General features: G+C 43.3%; 1 protein-coding gene across 7 annotated transcripts in view; it reads left to right on the top strand.

Moving 5' to 3' along the window:
• The window catches only part of LOC126259290 (FH1/FH2 domain-containing protein 3), a 690,456-nt gene that overhangs the window by 507,530 nt on the left and 163,182 nt on the right, over positions 1-19,744 (top strand). For all 7 annotated transcript variants that reach the window (XR_007546495.1, XM_049955939.1, XM_049955941.1 and 4 more), the window contains 2 exons: positions 712-779; positions 14,826-14,931. Coding sequence is in view for 6 of the 7 variants with exons in the window: in XM_049955939.1 (XP_049811896.1) it covers positions 712-779; positions 14,826-14,931 (174 nt within the window). In the remaining variant the exon portion in view is untranslated. The remainder of the gene's footprint in view (positions 1-711; positions 780-14,825; positions 14,932-19,744) is intronic.

Below are 19,744 nucleotides of genomic sequence, written 5' to 3'. Positions count from 1 at the left end.
TCACATGGTTTATGGACTTCTCAACCTGCCTATGATGGACGAAGGAAGGAAATATATTGTTCTGTTCCTGCTGAATTGTTTAGCAGAGACTTCGGAAAAGACAATTGAGAATATTTTGAATGTACTTCAGCCGTGCGAAATTTATGATAACTACAGAGACAGACCGTATTGTACATTTAGCGTGTGTCCATTTCGTTTTGTAAAACAAAGTTTTGTTTGCTCTGAAATAGGTATAATACTTTGTGGAGTTTTGTGGTAAATTGTGTAACGCAACTTTCGAGCTATGTAAGATTTAATTTGTCGCAACTTTAGAGCTCTGGAAGGGTTTTATTTACCGCTCGTTCACAACAGGTCCATCGGCTACTTTTGTGTCATAAGTGAAATGCATATGGAGCAAAAAGATTAAATAATATAAGTCAGATACCGTTCTTAACCTAATGTGACTTTGCGCGCCACCGTTGCATTTTATGAGTGACTCCATAAGCCATGGAGCCAGCTGTCTGCTTACAGGCTGCAACATGGGTTGAACTGATGTCTACCATACTTATTCCAAACAGTGAAACAGGAGAATAAGTGTTAATTGTTGCTATTATTTTCTGTTGGCCCGCTTTGAGAATACAGAAACACAGTATACAACAATGTTTCATTCCAGTAGTGCTAGTGAAAAATTAAAATGTCAAGTTATTACTTCCTGTTTCGCCTTCATTACAGAAAAACTCCTGAACTCGGAAGGACGTGAACTGCGGCGCGCCCTGTTCTCACTGAAGCAGATCTTCCAGGTGAGTCACGTTATCTGTGCACAGTGTGTGGGAAAAACTTTTCTTGCCTGCTATCATCAGAAATTCTGTACAATCGTAATCCGCACTTTTTGCTTGTAAATATCAGGGTAACGTTACAGTCATATAATATTAAGAACATCTGCTTAGAAGCATTGGAACTGGTTGAAAAATCTATGAAATGTGCCGATGGGGATCATATATACCACCCGTACGTTGACTGTTAAGAGAAATAAGATAATACTTATGTCATTACGTTTCATATACATAGAAGCAGTAGTTTTGAAAGATTGTATTTTATTGACTTTCGCTTTCCTTGCTAGTGTTCTAGATTTTAGGTGTATTTTTGTTGTTGCTTTCTCACTGTTGTATCGTCTGTAAAATCGTTATTTTTCTTCGTCCCAAATGAATAAATCTCGTAACAGACAGCGAAATGTCTACACTGATGGAGATGTTTCAAGTACTGATGACACATTAGACTGATAAAGTCATTTGCTTGACTTAATTCGTAATCTAGTCAGTTAAGCTTTTACTAATAGCTTGTCAATAATAGGTGTATATTAATAGGTGTATATCAGGGAGTGCCCAACGTTTCGACTCGCGTGTGGTGCCGGTGAACGTGAGCCAATGTGTCGCACCTGAGTGCACACTTTCCGCTCTACCGCGCCACACTGTCTGAGCGGGAAGGAAGCTAAACGGCGAAAGCGCCGATGCGGCAGACGGGTTTGTTCCATATTTCTCAACAACATAGGTCAAAACAAAACAAATTTTCGGTATTATTTAACTATTTCTGGTGGGCCCTCTCACTGAGTGCAGTTTGTAGTCAACTTTATTTAAAATCCTTTCCTGATCTTCTACTTTTCGTTTTCCTGTCCTTTATTCTCCTGAAATTTAACAATAGCATGTCTTAAATCGAAAATTTCTTTGCAGGCATGTCTTTTGACTTAAGCGTACGAGGACTATTCGGAAAGTAAGGAACGATCGGGCGAAAAATGGTAACGTCAGTGAAAATCCGATGAAGATTGCACAGATGTGTTGGGCTGTGTCTCTAGCATGCCCATCGATCGCGTCACATCGCTCTTTTCAGTTCTGAACGCACAGTGAGCATGTAAAGGTGCCTAAAAATAGAGTCTCCCGCCAAGTGTGAGGGCCTGGAGAGAGATTTCGCCTGATGTCATGCACCCTACATAACATGTCTGTCATGCGTTTCCTTCTCCATGACAATTCTCGACCGCATTCTGCAGGGGCAGTGAAGAAGGTCCTGCAGCGTTTTCGATGGGAAGTGTTTAATCACCCACCACACAGCCCGTAATTGGCTTCCCCTAAGTTTCATCTCTGCTCACATTAAACGCTGGCTATGAACGCAACATTTTGGCACAACCAGTGCCGAGAACTGGCGGAAAGCACAAGTGGCTGACGAGGGTACTGGAAAGTTAATAAGTGCAACGACAGATGTTGAATTCGGAACGGCGACTACTAGAGACGTAGCTGGAAGGTGTAGCTAACTGTTGCAAATAAAAAAAATTTTGATTTTCACAGAGGTTTCCATTTCGCGACCGATCGGACCTTACTTTCCGATTAGCACTCGTACATTGCAGTAATATCTGATATCTCCACAATCTTCGTTCATTTCCATGAAAATATATTGAAACTGACAATCTAATAATGCGAGCGATTCGAAAATTTTGCTATTCACACCACCAATTCTATCACGTATTCTATGCCTGCATATTTAACACAAAAGTGCTTCTTATCGTACAGAACAATGAATCCCATCGTTATCTTTCATCGTCAACTAAATCTTTAAATTCTTTGTTCGTGGTATTGTTGTGCTGTTTCGTGGCAAATTTGTGGTGCCCGTCGATTGTGCACATCAATCTCTCATCCTTCTTCTGTTTTTCCTATTCGTTTTTAAAGGATTGCGACGATAGATTTCCAGACTGTCTCTTTATGCATTGGACCTGTGAATCCTTTACACCACGAACTCATAGCAAAAGGTAAACAGAAAATTGTCATGTCGGTCACAATAAGCCGCACAGAATGCTGTAAGAAAATGTCGCCTCCAGTGCTAAATGAAATGACACGCTGTGCCGAGAAGCAAAAGTCAAGATGTACCCAGTAGTGCCGGGGCAGGCAAAGCCGCGGACCGCACAATCGAGGGAGGCGGCTAAGGCAGAAATCAGACAAACGTTGGACTCTTATTCAGGAGGACGGCGGTTCAGACGTTCACTAGATCATCCAGATTTAGGTTGTTTGACATTTCTCTAAACCGCTCAAGGAATTTGCAGGATGGTTCCTGTGAAATGTGGTATCCGATTTCCTTCCCCATTCCGAGCATGTGTTCTGCCCCTAATGATCTCGTCGTCACGGGCCTTTAAACCCTAATCTTGCTTCCTTCCTTTTATGTTCACCGTACAGTATGTGAGAATTATTTTCATCTACATCCACGTCTGCATTCCACATGATAACTCTCGATGTGCAGGGGTTTCATCATTGCCCTTCTTTTCCTTTGCTGCTGGTGCATTGGAAGACCGACTGCCGGTAAATATCAATATGAGATCTGGTTTTCAAGTCGTTGAGTGTCTCCGTAACGAACTGTCACCGACTAAACAATAGCATGAGGAAATGCGCCGTTCTTTGTTGAATCTTATCTATTTCTTCTTCTTAATCTTACCATGTGGACCAGTGGTTGGGAAGGGAGTGAGATCCCCGATGTTATTCAATCTGTGTATTGAGCAAGTAGTACAGGAAACAAAAGAAAAATTCGGAGTAGGAATTAAAATCCATGGAGAAGAAAGAAAAACTTTGAGGCTCGCCGATGACATTGTAATTCTGTCAGAGACAGCAAAGGACCTGGAAGAGCAGCTGAACGGAATGGACAGTGTTTTGAAAGGAGGGTTTAAGATGAACATCAACAAAAGCAAAACGAGGATAATGGAACGTAGTCGAATTAAGTCGGATGATGCTGAGGTAATTAGATTAGGAAATGAGACACTGAAAGTAGTAAAGGAGTTTTGCTATTTGGGGAGCAAAATAACTGATGATGGTCGAAGTAGAGAGGATATAAAATGTAGACTGACAATGGCAAGGAAAGCGTTTCTGAAGAAGAAAAATTTGTTAACATCGAGTATAGATTTAAGTGTCAGGAAGTCGTTTCTGAAAGTATTTGTATGGAGTGTAGCCATGTATGGAAGTGAAACGTGGACGATAAATAGTTTAGACAGGAAGAGAATAGCTTTCGAAATGTGGTGCTACAGAAGAATGTGGACGATTAGATGGGTAGATCACATAACTAATGAAGAGGTATTGAATATAATTGGGGAGAAGAGAAATTTGTGGCACAACGTGACTAGAAGAAGGGATCGGTTGATAGGACATATTCTGCGGCACCAAGGGATCACCAATTTAGTATTGGAGGGCAGCGTGGAGGGTAAAAATTGTAGAGGGAGACCAAGAGATGAATACACTAAACAGATTCAGAAGGATGTAGGTTGCAGTAGGTACTGGGAGATGGAGCTTGCACAGGATAGAGTAGTGTGGAGAGGTGCATCAAACCAGTCTCTGGACTGAAGACCACAACAACAACAACAACAACAATCCTACCTGACTGATGATCAGTATTCAAGCTATCTCTTTTGCAGACGGATGTAATTTTCTTTGGATACTTCCGGTAAATTTCAACTGTGCATCTGCTTTGTCCACAATTAGTTTTATGTCTCAGATCCCCTCTAGAGCACTCCGGGCACATATTGCTAGGTAAACTGTAAGGAAAAAAGGGAAAAAAGCACCACGAAGGGATTATCCGAATGGGACGGAAATCGGTAGATGTAATGTACACGTACAGACAAACTAATTATTAAAATTTCAAAAAAATTGGATTATTTATTCAAGAGGACGAGCTTCACAAATTGAGCAAGTCAGTAACGCATTGGTCCACCTATGGCCCTTGTGCAAGCAGTTATTCGGCTTCCCATTTATTGATAGGGTTGTTGGATGTGCCAAATTCTGTGTAATTGGCACGTTAGATCGTCCAAATCCCGAGCTGGTTGGAGGGTCCTGCCCATAATAATCCAAACATTCTCAACTGGGGATCCGGCGACCTTGCTGGCCAAGGTAGGATTTGGCAAGCACAAACAGTAGAAACTCTCGTCGTGTGCGGCGGACATTATCTTCTGAAATGTAAGGCCAGGATAGCTTGCCATGAAGGGCAACGTAACGGTGCGGAGATTATCCTCAGCGTACCGCTGTGCTGTAAGGATCCCGCAGATGACAACCAAAGGGATCTTACAACGAAAAGAAATGGCAGCTTAGACCATCACTTCTTGTTGTCGGGCCCTATTCTGATCGAGAGTCAGGCTGGTATCCCAACGCTGTGTAGGGCGTCTCCAGACACATTTTCACTGGTCATTTGGGCTCATTTCGAAGCGTGAATCATCACTGAAGACAATTACAATCCAGTCAATGAGATTCCAGACCGAAGACGTATCTAGAGACATCGCGGACAGCGGTGGGATACCAACATGACTGCCGCCTACCATACGGCCGGACAACGAGCAATAATGGTCTGGGCTGCCATTTCTTTTCAGAGCAGGACCTCTTTGATTGTCATTCGCGGTATGTCGACGATATTCTAAGCCCCGTTTTGTTGCCCTTAATGGCAAGCCATCCTCGGCTTAAATTTGAGCAAGGTAATACTCACCCGCAAACAGTGACAGTTTCTACTCCTTGTTTTCATGCTTTCCAAACCATACCTGGCCAGCAAGTTCGCCGGCTCTCTCTTCAAACGGAAACATTTGGTGCATTATCTGCAGGGCGCTCCAACAATCTCGGGATTTTGATGATCTAACGAGCCAGTTAGACAGAATTTGTCACGATATCCCTCAGGAGAACATCCAACAGCTATATAAATCAATGCTAAGCCGAATAAATGCTTGCATAAGGGCCAGAGATGGACCATCGCTTTACTGATCTGTTCAATTTATGAATATCTTTCTCTTGAACAAACCATCCACTTTTTCTGAAACTGTAATCATTTGTTTTTCTGTACATGTACGAGGGTAATCCCATAAGTAAGGGCTTCTATTTTTTTATAAGTACAGAACTCTGTTTTTCTGGCTGTTGGTCACGCTGTTATGAAGAGTGCTTCACTTGCTGTGTGTAAATATGCGCACGCCGCGCTGAGGCGCTCAGTCTTGGCTTGGCAGCCGTTGAGAATGGAGCTCCCGTTGGATGTTACCGTCAAGTGCGAAATGCGCGCAGTTATTCGGTTTTTGAACGCAAAGGGTACTGCGCCGATTGAAATCTATCGTCAATTGACGAAAGTGTTGAAGGTTGAGCAAAGCATGCGTGAAGATCGGCGGATCACCCTGGATGATTTCTGCACGATGGTTCCTGAGGTTTCCCGAACCACCGCTCACAGAATTGTAACGGAAACATTGAACTACCGGAAGGTGTGAGCAAGATGGGTGCCACGCATGCTGACTGAGGACCACATGCGGCAACGAGTTGATGCTTCTCGCGCATTTCTTCACCGCCTTGCAGCCGAATAGGAAAACTTTGTGGACTCAATTGTCACGGGTGACGAAACCTGGGCATACCACTTTACACCTGGACCAAGCAACAATCACGCCAGTGGTGGCATCCTTCTTCGCCAAAGCCGCGGAAATTCAAACAAACACAGTCTTCCGGTACAGTCATGACAACCGTTTTTTGGGATCGGAAAGCGGTATTGTTGGTCGCCTTTATACCCACTGGGACCACAATTAACACTGACATGTACTGTGAGACTCTGAAAAAACTCAAACGGGCAATTCAGAACCGGAGAAGAGGAACGTTGAGCAAGGGCGTACACATTCTCCATGACAACGCTCGCCCACACATCGCTCGGCAAACCGTTGCTCTCCTGCAACAGTTTCAGTGGAACACAATCAACCATCCACCCTATAGTCCTGACTTGGCGCCCAGTGACTATCACCTGTTCCCTAAGTTAAAACAACATTTGGCCGGAAAGCGATTCAGCTCCGACGACGAGGTGAAAGTAGAGGTTCATAACTTTCTGAACAGCATGGCGGCGAGCTGGTATGACATGGGCATACAAAAACTGCCACAGCGTGTACAAAAATGCATCGACAGAAATGATGATTATGTCGAAAAATAACTAAATGTTCAAGCTGTAAACTGATGTAAACCATTGTAGAAATAAACAGGTGTATGTACTTATATAAAAATAAGAGACCTTACTTTTGGGATTACCCTCGTACATTTCCGTCCCATTCGAGTAATTCCTTCGTGATAGCTTTTTTTTTCCCTCTTGGAGTGCATTTACGGTTATTACTGTTCGCAGTACTTTATCGTTTTCATCGAACACCTATAGATCTGTTTACGTTGATGGTCAACAGACGTCGATCCTCTGTTGCTGCATTTACACGAGACACAACCCAGGTACACGAAAACTGAATTTCGGAACCTTTTTAGCTACTTTGCCATGTATCTGGACGTATGCCGGTCACTTCTGCTTCCGGCGCAACGCTCGCAACCAGCGGGTAGCCTGCCCCCGTGCCGCAGGCGCTCCTTCAGTCGGGAGCCGAGCGTCGCTAGTACACCGCGTGTTACGGAAACTTTACTGCAGACAAATCTTAACACACCAGTTTACATGCCGACCTCTAGCAGCCGCCACCAGGGGCGCCAGCCTCGCAGTTCTACAGCACGCGCGTCGCCGAGAGCGGCGCTGCCATCGCGAGGTGTACATCGCACCTGTGCTCACTGAGCACCGCACGATTACGAGCCACGCCACACCTATGTCTAATCACCGCTTTTGGAGGCTTTGCCCGTCCAACGCTGGAATTTCCTGAACTCGGTGCCTCAGTGGCCGTTGCAGTTAACCATCACGACCCACTTCACGATGGACTAGCGCCACGAGCCACCCAGATCACCACAGACTCTTGGCTACGTCACATTACCATATCAGAAGGATCCTGTACAGTTGCATCATTCAGAAGCTACTTTATAGGGAACTTTGTTCTACCTGTGCTGTGTTAATAAAGTGTCACTTTCATGGTGGTTGGGAATTCATCAACTATTGCAATGAGCTTGCCGCTCAGGATACTATAGTTGGCGATGAGGTATAAGTTAACGTCATTCCAGTTTCTAGTCTCGTCCACCACGTGGCCATGACCCTCTTCTACCCGTGCCTGATGATGATTCCACTATTCTGCACGTTTTTGACATGGCTGGTACTCTACTAAAGAGTGGCACTAGTCTTAAGTTGGTGTTAAGGACGAAGTCTAAAAACTGCAGCAATAGGTGCCATCTCACACAGCTATCCTGCCCAACTGCTGCCGTTTTCTCAGTTGTGCCTAATATTGGCCTGCAGCTATGCACCTTCACCATGAAGATGCGTCCATGGCCGGCCTTCCACACAAGGGTGGCACAGCGCAGGACAAATCATTTGGTGCCAAGGGCATGCCTTTGTTCCCACTGCACCAGACCTCGTCTACCACCCAGTTGCCTCCTCCTCTGACCACGGGCCTGACACTGCTTCCACTGCCCTGTGCCTTCACCAAGAAGGTGCGGCCATAGCCGACCTTCCTCACGAGGGTGGCACATCACACTATTTGGGACCGAGATTGCTGTCTGTGTTGCCTCTAGACGCACCCAACATTACCTACATGCTCTGCACCTTCGCTGCGAAACCGCAGCCATAGTTGGTTTCATTCACACAGTGCCAGGACTCATCTGTTATGCAGCCACTGCCTTCTCCCTGGCCGCACCCGAGGCTGTTGCCACTACCCTTGCCAAGAAGATGCTGCCATGACTGATCTTCCTCACGAGTATGGCATAACACATCGTTCCTGCTTTCTTCTGGGTACTTGTCGCTACATGCTGATTTCTTCGCTTCTTTGAGTACTCCACACTCTCATCTACACCTACATCTACATACACCCTCCGCAAGCCACCGTACGGTGCGTGGTGGAGTGTACCCTGTACCGCAACTAGTTGTTTCCTTTCTTTTTCCACTCGCAGATAGAGCGAGGGAAAACGAGTATCTGTACGCCTCCTTTTGAGCCCCAATTTCTCTTACCTTATCTTCATGGTCCCTGTGCGAAATGTATGTTAGGAGCAGTAGGATCATTCTGCACTCGGCTTCAAATGCTGGTTCTCTAAACTTTCTCGGTACTGTTCGTTGAAATGAATGTCTTCTCACCTCCAGGGATTCCTACTTGAGCCCCAGAAGCATATCTGTAAAAATTGCATGTTGATCGACCTACCGATAACCAGTCTAGCAGCTCGCCTCTGAATTCCTTCAATCAGTTCTTTCAGTCTGATCTGGTGTGGATTCCAAACACCCGAGCAGTCCTCAAGAACAGGTCGCACTAGCGTCCTATTGGCGGTCTCCTTTGCAGATGAACCACACATTCCTAAAATTCTCCCACTAAACCAAAGTCGAACATTCGCCTTCCCTACCGCAATCCTCATTTTATACCACTTTGCAACGCTACAGCCAGATATTTAAATCACGTGACTGTCAGGACGGACACTACTAATGACGTATCCGAAAATTATGGGTTTGTTTTTCCTAGTCATCCTCATTAACTAACATTTTTCTACATTAAGAGCCGACTGCAAATTTTGTCTAGGTCATGTTGAATCAATGTACATTTATCTTGGACACCTTCTGTACACCATAGCATCATCACTGAAAACCCAAAGATTGTTGCCCCCCATGTCTGTCAGATCATTTATGAATATACAAAACAGCGCCAGTCTCGAGAATGAGATTTTCACTCTGCAGCGGAGTGTGCGCTGATATGAAACTTACTGACAGATTAAAACTGTGTGCCGGACCGAGACTCGAACTCGGGACCTTTGCCTTTGGCGGGCAAGTGCTCTACCATCTGAGCTACCCAAGCACGACTCACGACCCGTCCTCACAGCTTCAATTCTGCCAGTACCTCGTCTCCTACCTTCCAAACTTCATAGAAGCTCTTCTGCACAGAAGGTCCCGAGTTCGAGTCTCGGTCCGGCACACAGTTTTAATCTGCCAGTAAATTCAGCGACTGTCTTATCACACTTCCCTGGGGCACTCCTGTTGTTACCCATGTCTCAAATGAACACTCGCCAGCGAGGACAACATACTTCATTCTATTACTTAAGAAGTCTTCGAGCCAGTCACATATCTGGGAGCTTATTTCGTATGCACATACCATCATTAACAGTCTGCAGTGGGGTACCGTGACGAATGCTTTTCGGAAATCTAGAATCAGCCTGTTGCAGTTCACCCATAGTTGTTAGCATATCATGTGAGAAAAGAGTAAGCTGGGTTTTGCATAAGCGATGCTTTCTAAAGCCATGCTGATTCGTGGGAGCCTTTCGGTCTCTAAGACATTTGAAACGTCCCCTTTGAAAAATTATACATGACTGTGCTTAAACTGACACACAATATTTTTAGCGCAACGCAATCTGACTTTCAATAATCCCTACAAAAGAATGGCCCTGACTAACATTAACCTATACCTTTCACAAATCACTTACCTCACAAAAATCTTCGTTACTCGAACTACTGCAATACAGCGAGCGCCACTACTGCCAGCTAAATAAAAGATTCAAACTACGGAAGGCACTAACTACTGATGGGCATAGTTAGCAGATGAAAGATTTTAATAGAGAACAAACAATGTATTTACCTTAATAGTGTTGAAAAATCATAATATACATAGCAGTTCATGACATCCAGTCTTACAAATTTCAAAACTCTGCCAGTTCTCTCCCCACATCCACCACTGCTGGCGGCTCACCTCCAACTGCGCAACGCTACGCGCTGTTCACATCCAGCTGCCCAACACAAAATGGCAGACAACAATGCAAACTAGCCACAGACTGCACACAGCACAGCCAGTGATTTTCATACAGAGCGCTACGTAACGTTGCCAATAAGAAAACATAAAGCGCTTACTTACACATTTATTATATTCAAACTCGGAATGTGCTCTAGAATTCTGTAGCAAAGTTGTGTTATGGATATTGATCTGTAATTCTGTGGGTTCTTACTTTTATCCCTCTTATGTGCAGGAGTCACCTGCACTTTTTTTCAGTCGCTTGGCACTTTGTGCTGGTTGAGAGATTCGCGATAAATGCATATTAATTAAGGAGCCAATGACGGAGAGTACTCTTTGTAAAACCGAATTGGGACTCCACCCGGACCTGTCGACTTATTTGTTTTCAAATCTTTCAGTTGTTTCTTCACGCCAGGAATGCTTATTATTATGTCATCCATACGCGATTCTGTGTGATGGTCAAAAGACGGTATGTTGGTATGATTCTCCTGCGTAAACGATTTCTTAAATGTGGGATCTAAAACATCGCCCTTCCGTTTTCTGTCTTCTACTGCCAAACCAGACTGCTCGATGAGTGACTGAATGGAAGCCTTAGACCCGCTTAGTGATTTTGCATAGGACCAGATTTTTTTCGGGGTCTCTGCCACATCTTTAGCGAAGGTTTGACGGTGGTCGCTGTTGTATGCTTCACGCGTAGAACTTTTCGCAGGGACACGATTTTCTACTAGTCTTTGCCTGTCGTCATTCGCGCATTCTCTTTTGAACCGAGAGTGCAACAGCCTTTGCTTCCTCAGCGTTTTCCGAATTTCATTTTGCTTCCTCAGCGTTTTCCGAATTTCATTATTCAACCACGGTGGGTCTTTTCCATCCTTGATCCATTTACTAGGCCCATACTTGTCCAGAGCACGATTTACAATCTGTTTAAACTTTGCCCATAATACCTCTATGGCCATCATTCTGCAACTAAATGATTGCAATTCATTGTTTAAGTGAGATACTAACGACTGCTTATCTGATTTTTCTAGCAGAAACACTCTTCTATCCCTCCTGACCGGTTTATTAACTTCTGTAACCATAATCGCTATGATGACACCATCATCACTCAACCTCGTCTGTATACTGATGCCTTCCACAAGGTCCGGCCTGTTTGTAGTTACAAACTCCAAGATACTTCCATTGAGTGTTGGTTGCCGAACTAGATATTCAAGACAGGTTCCGGGAAACGTATTGAAAAGTACTTCACAAACTTTCTGCCTGTACCCCCTGCAATGAATTCATACACGACCCAGTCTGTACTCGGTAGGTTAAAGTCACCATCAATTAGTATTGCATGATCTGGATTTTTATGCACAACAGACCATAGACTTTCTTTGAGTGACTCTAGAACTGCCACAGTTGAGTCGGGTGGGTGGTAAAAATATATAGTTAACTTGGTTTCACCTAGACATGTTACGCACGTCCAGGTGACTTCAGTATCACACTCAATTTCAACCTCAGTAGAGACAATATTTTTGTAGAATGCAATGAACACTCCCCCTCCTACGGCATATAATCTGTTCAAAAATGGTTCAAATGTCTCTGAGCACTATGGGACTTAACTGCTAAGGTCATCAGTCCCCTAGAACTTAGAACTACTTAAACCTAACTAACCTAAGGACATCACACACATCTATGCCCGAGGCAGGATTTGAACCTGCGACCGTAACAGTCGCGTGGTTCCAGATTGTAGCGCCTAGAACCGCTCGGCCACTCCAGCCGGCATCTAATCTGTGTTTCCAATAAACATTCCAAGACTCGCTAAATATCTGTGAGCTTTTTACTTCAGGTTTTAGCCAGCTCTCAGACCCAAAAATAACTTGAGGTTGAGAACTTGCCTGGAGTGCAGTAAATTCGGGAAGTTTGTTATGAATACTTTGACGATTTACTGATAAAATTTTTGCAGTAAACTGTCCTTACTCTGAATGCGGTCTGATTTCCCTATATGTGTACCGACAGGCGAGTGTTGATGAGAGTACCTCAAATTATTGCCTAGCCTTAAAAACCACCAAGTGCACTCCATAAGTACTCTGCTACTGGAGTAGCTGCTTCCTTTGTATAGCGCACCCCTATGAAGGGGAGTCCTACAAATCCCCACCCAATAACGCAGGCCCAGGAATATGCTGCTAAGACTGTCACAGAGACGATGAAACCTTTGGTGGAGACCGTCCACTCGGTTCCAAACGAGAGGACCCCAGTCACCTCTGAGAAAGATGCTGTGGATTGTGAGCTCTTCTTGCACCTTTTGTGCTAGGCGACCTGTCTTCACCACCTTCACCAGCCACTCGTAAGAACTGAAGATGGCCTCAGAACCCATGACACAGGCGTCGTTGGTGCCAATTTGGGCCGCAGCTTCCAGATGGCTGCACACTGTATGCTCCAGCAAACATATGAATTGCATATTGGCTTTGTTTCCAGCCCTGAACGCTATCATCCTAAGAGGCATCATAACACGCCTAACATTGGAGCTCCCAGTAACTAGCAAACCCTTTCTTATGTGCTCCTACCCATGCCACAGTGACGTCCTTCTCTCCAGACTGCAAAGTCGTCGGATGTAATGCGTGCAGAAGAACGAAAGAACGAAGGCCAACAGAAAGACCTGGAATGGCGGGAAAGTCATCGCTGTGTGTGGTGTACGCAGGAGCACGAAGTAATAGAGCCAGTAGGGAGGCTCGGAGTGGCAGGAGGGTCATCTCCCTCGCGTGTGTAAGAGCAGTTTTCCACAGTTTAGCTGGCCATCTAAAGGCAGATTTTAAGCCTGGGTGGTAGGTAAAATTTGTGCCAACTTATTTACGATTTGTAGTAGGCTGCGCTCGATGCATTTAACTCCTACTGACAGAGTCTCTTCAACATCTCAGACTTCATTCAGAAAATATACAGAGAGCAAACTGGCCTCCCTTTTCATTGTGTCAGCTATTTTCCTAAGAGTCACCATTAGCTGTCTAACATTTGAGGTCGCAATGACTGACCTGCTCACTTGTGGGTTTTTCTGGGCTTCGTAGAAAGACCATCCACAGGATAAACAGACAGTTAAGCTGGCTCAGATCCCCTTTCTGCAGTACTTGTATTTGCTTCTGAGGTGTAAGAGAATTGCTGTGTAAGTAGTACCCACATTTTTTTTCCATCCAGAGGTTCGCAAACCCTCCACTCTGTGCTATTCACCCTCATGCAGGGACAAACCGACCAGGCCATATGTGTATGAAATGCAGAAATGGCAAGGTTTCTGGTGCCCCAATATCTTTGTGACCCAAGGCAATAATTCACCCACGTCAACCATTGCCACCTGTCAATGGTTGCCACCTTAGCTTGACCTGTTTCTGGACTTTCTGTGTAATTCTTGCTTCACATAGAATGAACAAAATCCCTGGATATCTCTCACTGAGTAGAATTATACAATAAAACAGGTAAAGTAAAAATCTAAGCTATGACAGACTAATTTAAGACTATGGGTAAACTGCTATGACAAGAGATCAAACTTTGTGATTATGGCACTGCAAGTACAGCAAAGCTAACCTATTAAAATTACCAGCTACAAAGAATGAAAAAAGGAAATAGAGATGAGCAGTGTTGGTAATACTGAACCCTTCTTGAAGAATTACTTCATTAATGCTCACACCAGTAAAAGAACGGAGGTTACTCAAATTGTAAAATAGGTAATTTGTTGAATTCTGTTATGTACTTCATATAACTGGTTCTAGTAGGGGAATATTTATTAAAGCACTAAATATCAGTGGGTGACTGTTTTTGTGTTGTACCACTAGGTTAAAAAATCACTTTTGGTATTTTTTGTACATACTTTATATTTTATTATGGCAAATTAAGGAGTGCTCTTTCCAGGTTACAGTGCAATGTATATGGATTTGACACGATTTTGTAGGTATATGGAAGTGTATGTTTGATTAAAACTTGTGATACCCTGATAGTAACACTAACATAGGTCACAGTCAACATTTATGAAATACAAACAGCTTTTCATGCAAAATTGTTGCATCAAGAAGCGATGGTAGAACACATTATTACCGTTTGTAATAACACACATCACTGAGTGTTATTACATCATCTAAAGTTGGCACATTGTTGTCTTTTTGGTGAATGAGAAACCTGTTAATGTACATATGATTTTTCAGGAAATATTTTGTAAATTTCTCTGATAATAAAATGCTGTGTATTTCTTGTTTAGGAAGACAAAGACCTAGTCCATGAATTTGTTCAGAATGATGGCCTAGCATGCCTCATCAAAGTTGGCTCTGAAGCGGACCAGAATTACCAAAACTACATCCTAAGAGGTGAGTCAATCCCATATTGGCATTCATTATATTACTATTGGTTATATTGTATATATCAACAGTAATCTTGAAGAAATAACAGTAAAGGAAGGCAGAATATTTCCAATAAAACAGAAACAAATGCAATGAGGCGACGAAAAGTCATGGGATGCCTCCTAATATCATACTGGACCTCCTTTTGCCCGGACTATTGCAGCAACTCAACATGGCATGGACTCAACAAGTCATTGAAAGCCCCCTGAAGAAATATTCAGCCATGCTGCGTCTGTAGCTGCCTATAATTGCGAAAATGCTGCCGGTTCAGGATTTTGTGCATGAACTGACCTCTCAATAATATTCCATAAATGTTAGTGAGATTCATGTTAGGCGATTTGGGTGGCCAAATCAGTCACTCGAATTGCCCAGGATATTCTTCGATCCAATCATGAACATTTGTGGCACAATGACATGGCGCATTGTCATCCATAGAAAGACCAGTGCTGAATGGTCTCCAAGTAGCGGAACATAAACATTTCTATTTATTGATTGTTCCAGTTGTCCCAGAGGACCCCCTCCATTCCATGTAAACCCAGCCCACACTTTTATGGAGCCACCACCAGATTGTACATTGCCTTGTTGACAACTTGGGTCTTGGCTTTGTGGGGTCTGTGCCAAAATCGACCCCTACCGACTCGTCTGACGAGGCCACAAATAGTAAAGAGCAGAGACCGGATTATACGCATCATAAAAACCTTAGAATGTACATGCAAATGTGCAAGAAAAACGCTTAAAATGCATTAAAAGTGTCGAAATATTCAAGATCAAATAGTAGAAAAACATGATAGTTATTGCGTGCATTAGATCTCAAAAGTAGAACCTGTGCATATCAATTACGAGGAAGAGTGCCGACCACGCGAAAAATCGGCGTATTTAGATCGCTGATCTCATTTTCTGAATACTTGCTGGTAGAGGCTAGGAAAGGGGGCCTTTCTGGGATTATTTTCTAAAAATTTGCAAAATGGGGACGTATACCGTATTTCAAGAATTGTTCCTTCTTCGCTATTGTCGGTAACGAGCGGATGTGAGTGAATCGCAGCGAAACAATCGATATGTACAGGACCAACTTCGAGATATAGCGCACGCAGAGGGGCACGCTCAAAAACTCCATAACACTTTTTCTAAAAAGCCAACATACAATCATGAATTTTTTTGTACAAAATTGACTTTTAATTAATACTATTGGACCAAAGCATCATTTACAATTAATTTTACATTTTTCTACTATTGTAAACATAAACTACCAAGTACTGTTCCAAACGTTCAATAGTAAGATTGTGACTTCGATTACTCAAAACATTTTTATAAGTAGAACAGGACCGTTGTACATGAACTGAGGTAACTGGGCAGTATTTGAATTTGGGTTCTACGTTGGTACTTACTGTTTCTGGTAAAAGTTCATCCGTCCTATTAATAAAACTGTCAATTTGGCACAAGGGTTCAAAGCCTGAGTTATTGTTTAAATGTTTTCAAACTTTTCTTTAAGTTTTCTTGGGAATACCTCTGGCAATGAGGAGCTCACAAGAATAATTTTGTTCATTAACTGAATAGATTCATTCAACGACAAACCTTGAATTTCAAGCTTTATGATACTTGCAGATAAATGGGAAAAAATATTTCTAATCACAGCTATGTCTTTTTTTTAATACCGAAGTGATTGAAAGCTTCCTTGATGAAATCAGTTTATTAATATTTACATTCACAAACGTGGAACGTACTTCTTCAGCAAGGCGATGTTCTCCATAAGCAAAGCACGTCACATGAATCAGATTGGGATAAAATACAAGGAGGTCATTTCCTGCTTTGATTATATAGGGAGCAGCATCTGAAATAAGATTCTGGAAATATTTTTCTCATACCCTCATTCACAAATCTGGCAATTGTAGAATGATTTACTTTTCCAAGTTCTTTGTAGGCCGTAAAATAGGAAGAAGGCTCTTCTTTTAAAGCACCAACAATTAAATTTGCTATGTAACGGCCATAAGTGTCTGTAGTTTCGTCAACTGAAATCCCGATAATGCTGTCCTTGAATTCATTGCGTATTTCTTCCAGAATATTTACTTCGATTGTCGGTATGTAATTTTTACGCGATATTGATTCATTTGGTGTATTTTGATTTAAGCAATATTTGCGCACAAAGCCTTTGAGGATAGGGTTTGTAAGTTTGTGAAGAGGAATATTGCTTGCGATGAAGCTTCACACAGATCCTTGTTAACCGACTTTTTTCGTTATCTTCAGACAAATTTCTGCTACTTCAACTTGCTATTATCAAAAGTTGTGTCGTGGTCCTTTCTTATGCATTCCTGCGATATGAAGACTTATCTTGACATCTGGTCTATTTGAAATTTTTTTTGCACAAAACATTTTCTCGAAAACTCGACAATATAAAACAATTCCGTTATATGTAAATGTTCCAGGATGGTCAGCTATCCACGAAATGACGTTTCCTTTTTCAGGTGGCATGGCGTACAACGCGTTACACACTACACGTCGTAAACACGTTTACCTTTGTACAAGTAAATAGAAAGCTAAACTGAAGCAATGGACGTGCGACTAAAAACTTGTGTATTTTAATTGTTGCCGACGCGCACGGCATGACAGCGGTGGGTATTAACAGGGGTCGTGGGCGCAGGGGCACTGACTCTTGTCTGCATCTTCCTGTTCCTCCTCTGTAATGATTTCGCTAGGCAGTGGCCTCTTGGTTAGCGATTGCACGCAGTTTTAGGTCGCGGTCAATCTGTGAGACCTCAAAACTAGATCGAGCTAGAGACCGCCCATCCAAATTTTTAAAATATTGGAAACATACGAGGTGCATTCAAGTTCTAAGGCCTCCGAATTTTTTTTTTTCTCCAGACTGGAAAGAGATAGAAACGTGCGCATTGTTTTAAAATGAGGCCGCGTTCATTGTCAATACATCCCAGAGATGGCAGCACCGTACGGCAGACGGAATTTTACCGCCAGCGCCGAGAATGAGAACTGTTTTAAATACTTAAAATGGCGACGTTTTCCTTACTTGAACAGCATGCAATCATTCGTTTTCTGAATTTGCGTGGTGTGAAACCAATTGAAATTCATCAACAGTTGAAGGAGACATGTGGTGACGGAGTTATGGATGTGTCGAAAGTGCGTTCGTGGGTGCGACAGTTTAATGAAGGCAGAACATCGTGTGACAACAAACCAAAACAACCTCGGGCTCGCACAAGCCGGTCTGACGACATGATCGAGAAACTGTAGAGAATTGTTTTGGGGGATCGCCGAATGACTGTTGAACAGATCGCCTCCAGAGTTGGCATTTCTGTGGGTTCTGTCCACACAATCCTGCATGACGACCTGAAAATGCAAAAAGTGTCATCCAGATGGGTGCCACGAATGCTGACGGACGACCACATGGCTGCCCGTGTGGCATGTTGCCAAGCAATGTTGACGCGCAATGACAGTATGAATGGGACTTTCTTTTTGTCGGTTGTGACAATGGATGAGACGTGGATGCCATTTTTCAATCCAGAAACAAAGCGCCAGTCAGCTCAATGGAAGCACACAGATTCACCGCCACAAAAAAATTTCGGGTAACCGCCAGTGCTGAAAAAAAGATGGTGTCCATGTTCTGGGACAGCGAGGGCTTAATCCTTACCCATTGCGTTCCAAAGGGCACTACGGTAACAGGTGCATCCTACGAAAATGTTTTGAAGAACAAATTCCTTCCTGCACTGCAACAAAAACGTCTGGGAAGGGCTGCGCGTGTGCTGTTTCACCAAGACAACGCACCCGCACATCGAGCTAACGTTACGCAACAGTTTCTTCGTGATAACAACTTTGAAGTGATTCCTCATGCTCCCTACTCACCTGACCTGGCTCCTAGTGACTTTTGGCTTTTTCCAACAATGAAAGACACTCTCCGTGGCCACACATTCACCAGCCGTGCTGCTATTGCCTCAGCGATTTTCCAGTGGTCAAAACAGACTCCTAAAGAAGCCTTCTCCGCTGCCATGGAATCATGGCGTCAGCGTTGTGAAAAATGTGTATGTCTGCAGGGCGATTACGTCGAGAAGTAACGCCAGTTTCATCGATTTCGGTTGAGTAGTTAATTAGAAAAAAAATCGGAGGCCTTAGAACTTGAATGCACCTCGTAGAATGAAAATACGGCATTGACACTAGTATTTAGATACAATATGCAACAACCGGTGAATAGGAGCCAAATATGCAAATGAATTTGCAACATGTAAATGCATATAATCCAGTTTCAAGGCTCATGAGACTAGGAGGGGTGCTGCAGGCGATGTGCTGTACGAAAGGCACTCCATCAGTCTACTCCACCCACAGTAAACTAATGCAAAATTTTGGCACACTGTCCTAAGGGATATATTCATCATATGTCCCATGTTGATTTCCGTGGTTATTTCATACAGTGTTGCTTGTTAGTACTGACAACTGTACACAAATGCCACTGCTCTTGGTTGTTAAATAAAGGCTTTCAGCCACAGTGTTGCCCGCGGTGAGAGGTAATGCCTAAAAGTTGGTATTCTCGGCACATTCTTGATGCTTTCGATCTCAAGAGTATCGAATTCCTTAGCAATTTCTAAAATGGAATGACCCATGCATTCAGAGTCTGTTAATTCCTGTCATGTGGCCATGATCACATCAGAAACCTTTTCATATTAGCAACCTGAGTAATAGAATCCTTATTAGCTTGAAATCAAAGCTCTGGTATCATTTGTCCTAGCTGTTGACTGTGTGAATGAGAGGTCACATTATTAAGTGCAGAAGAACCAAGATAAAT

Source organism: Schistocerca nitens, chromosome 5, assembly GCF_023898315.1.
Source record: "Schistocerca nitens isolate TAMUIC-IGC-003100 chromosome 5, iqSchNite1.1, whole genome shotgun sequence".
NCBI classification, from domain to species: domain Eukaryota; kingdom Metazoa; phylum Arthropoda; class Insecta; order Orthoptera; family Acrididae; genus Schistocerca; species Schistocerca nitens.
Note: the sequence above shows the minus strand (reverse complement) of the source record. Positions and strands in the feature narration are given on the sequence as shown.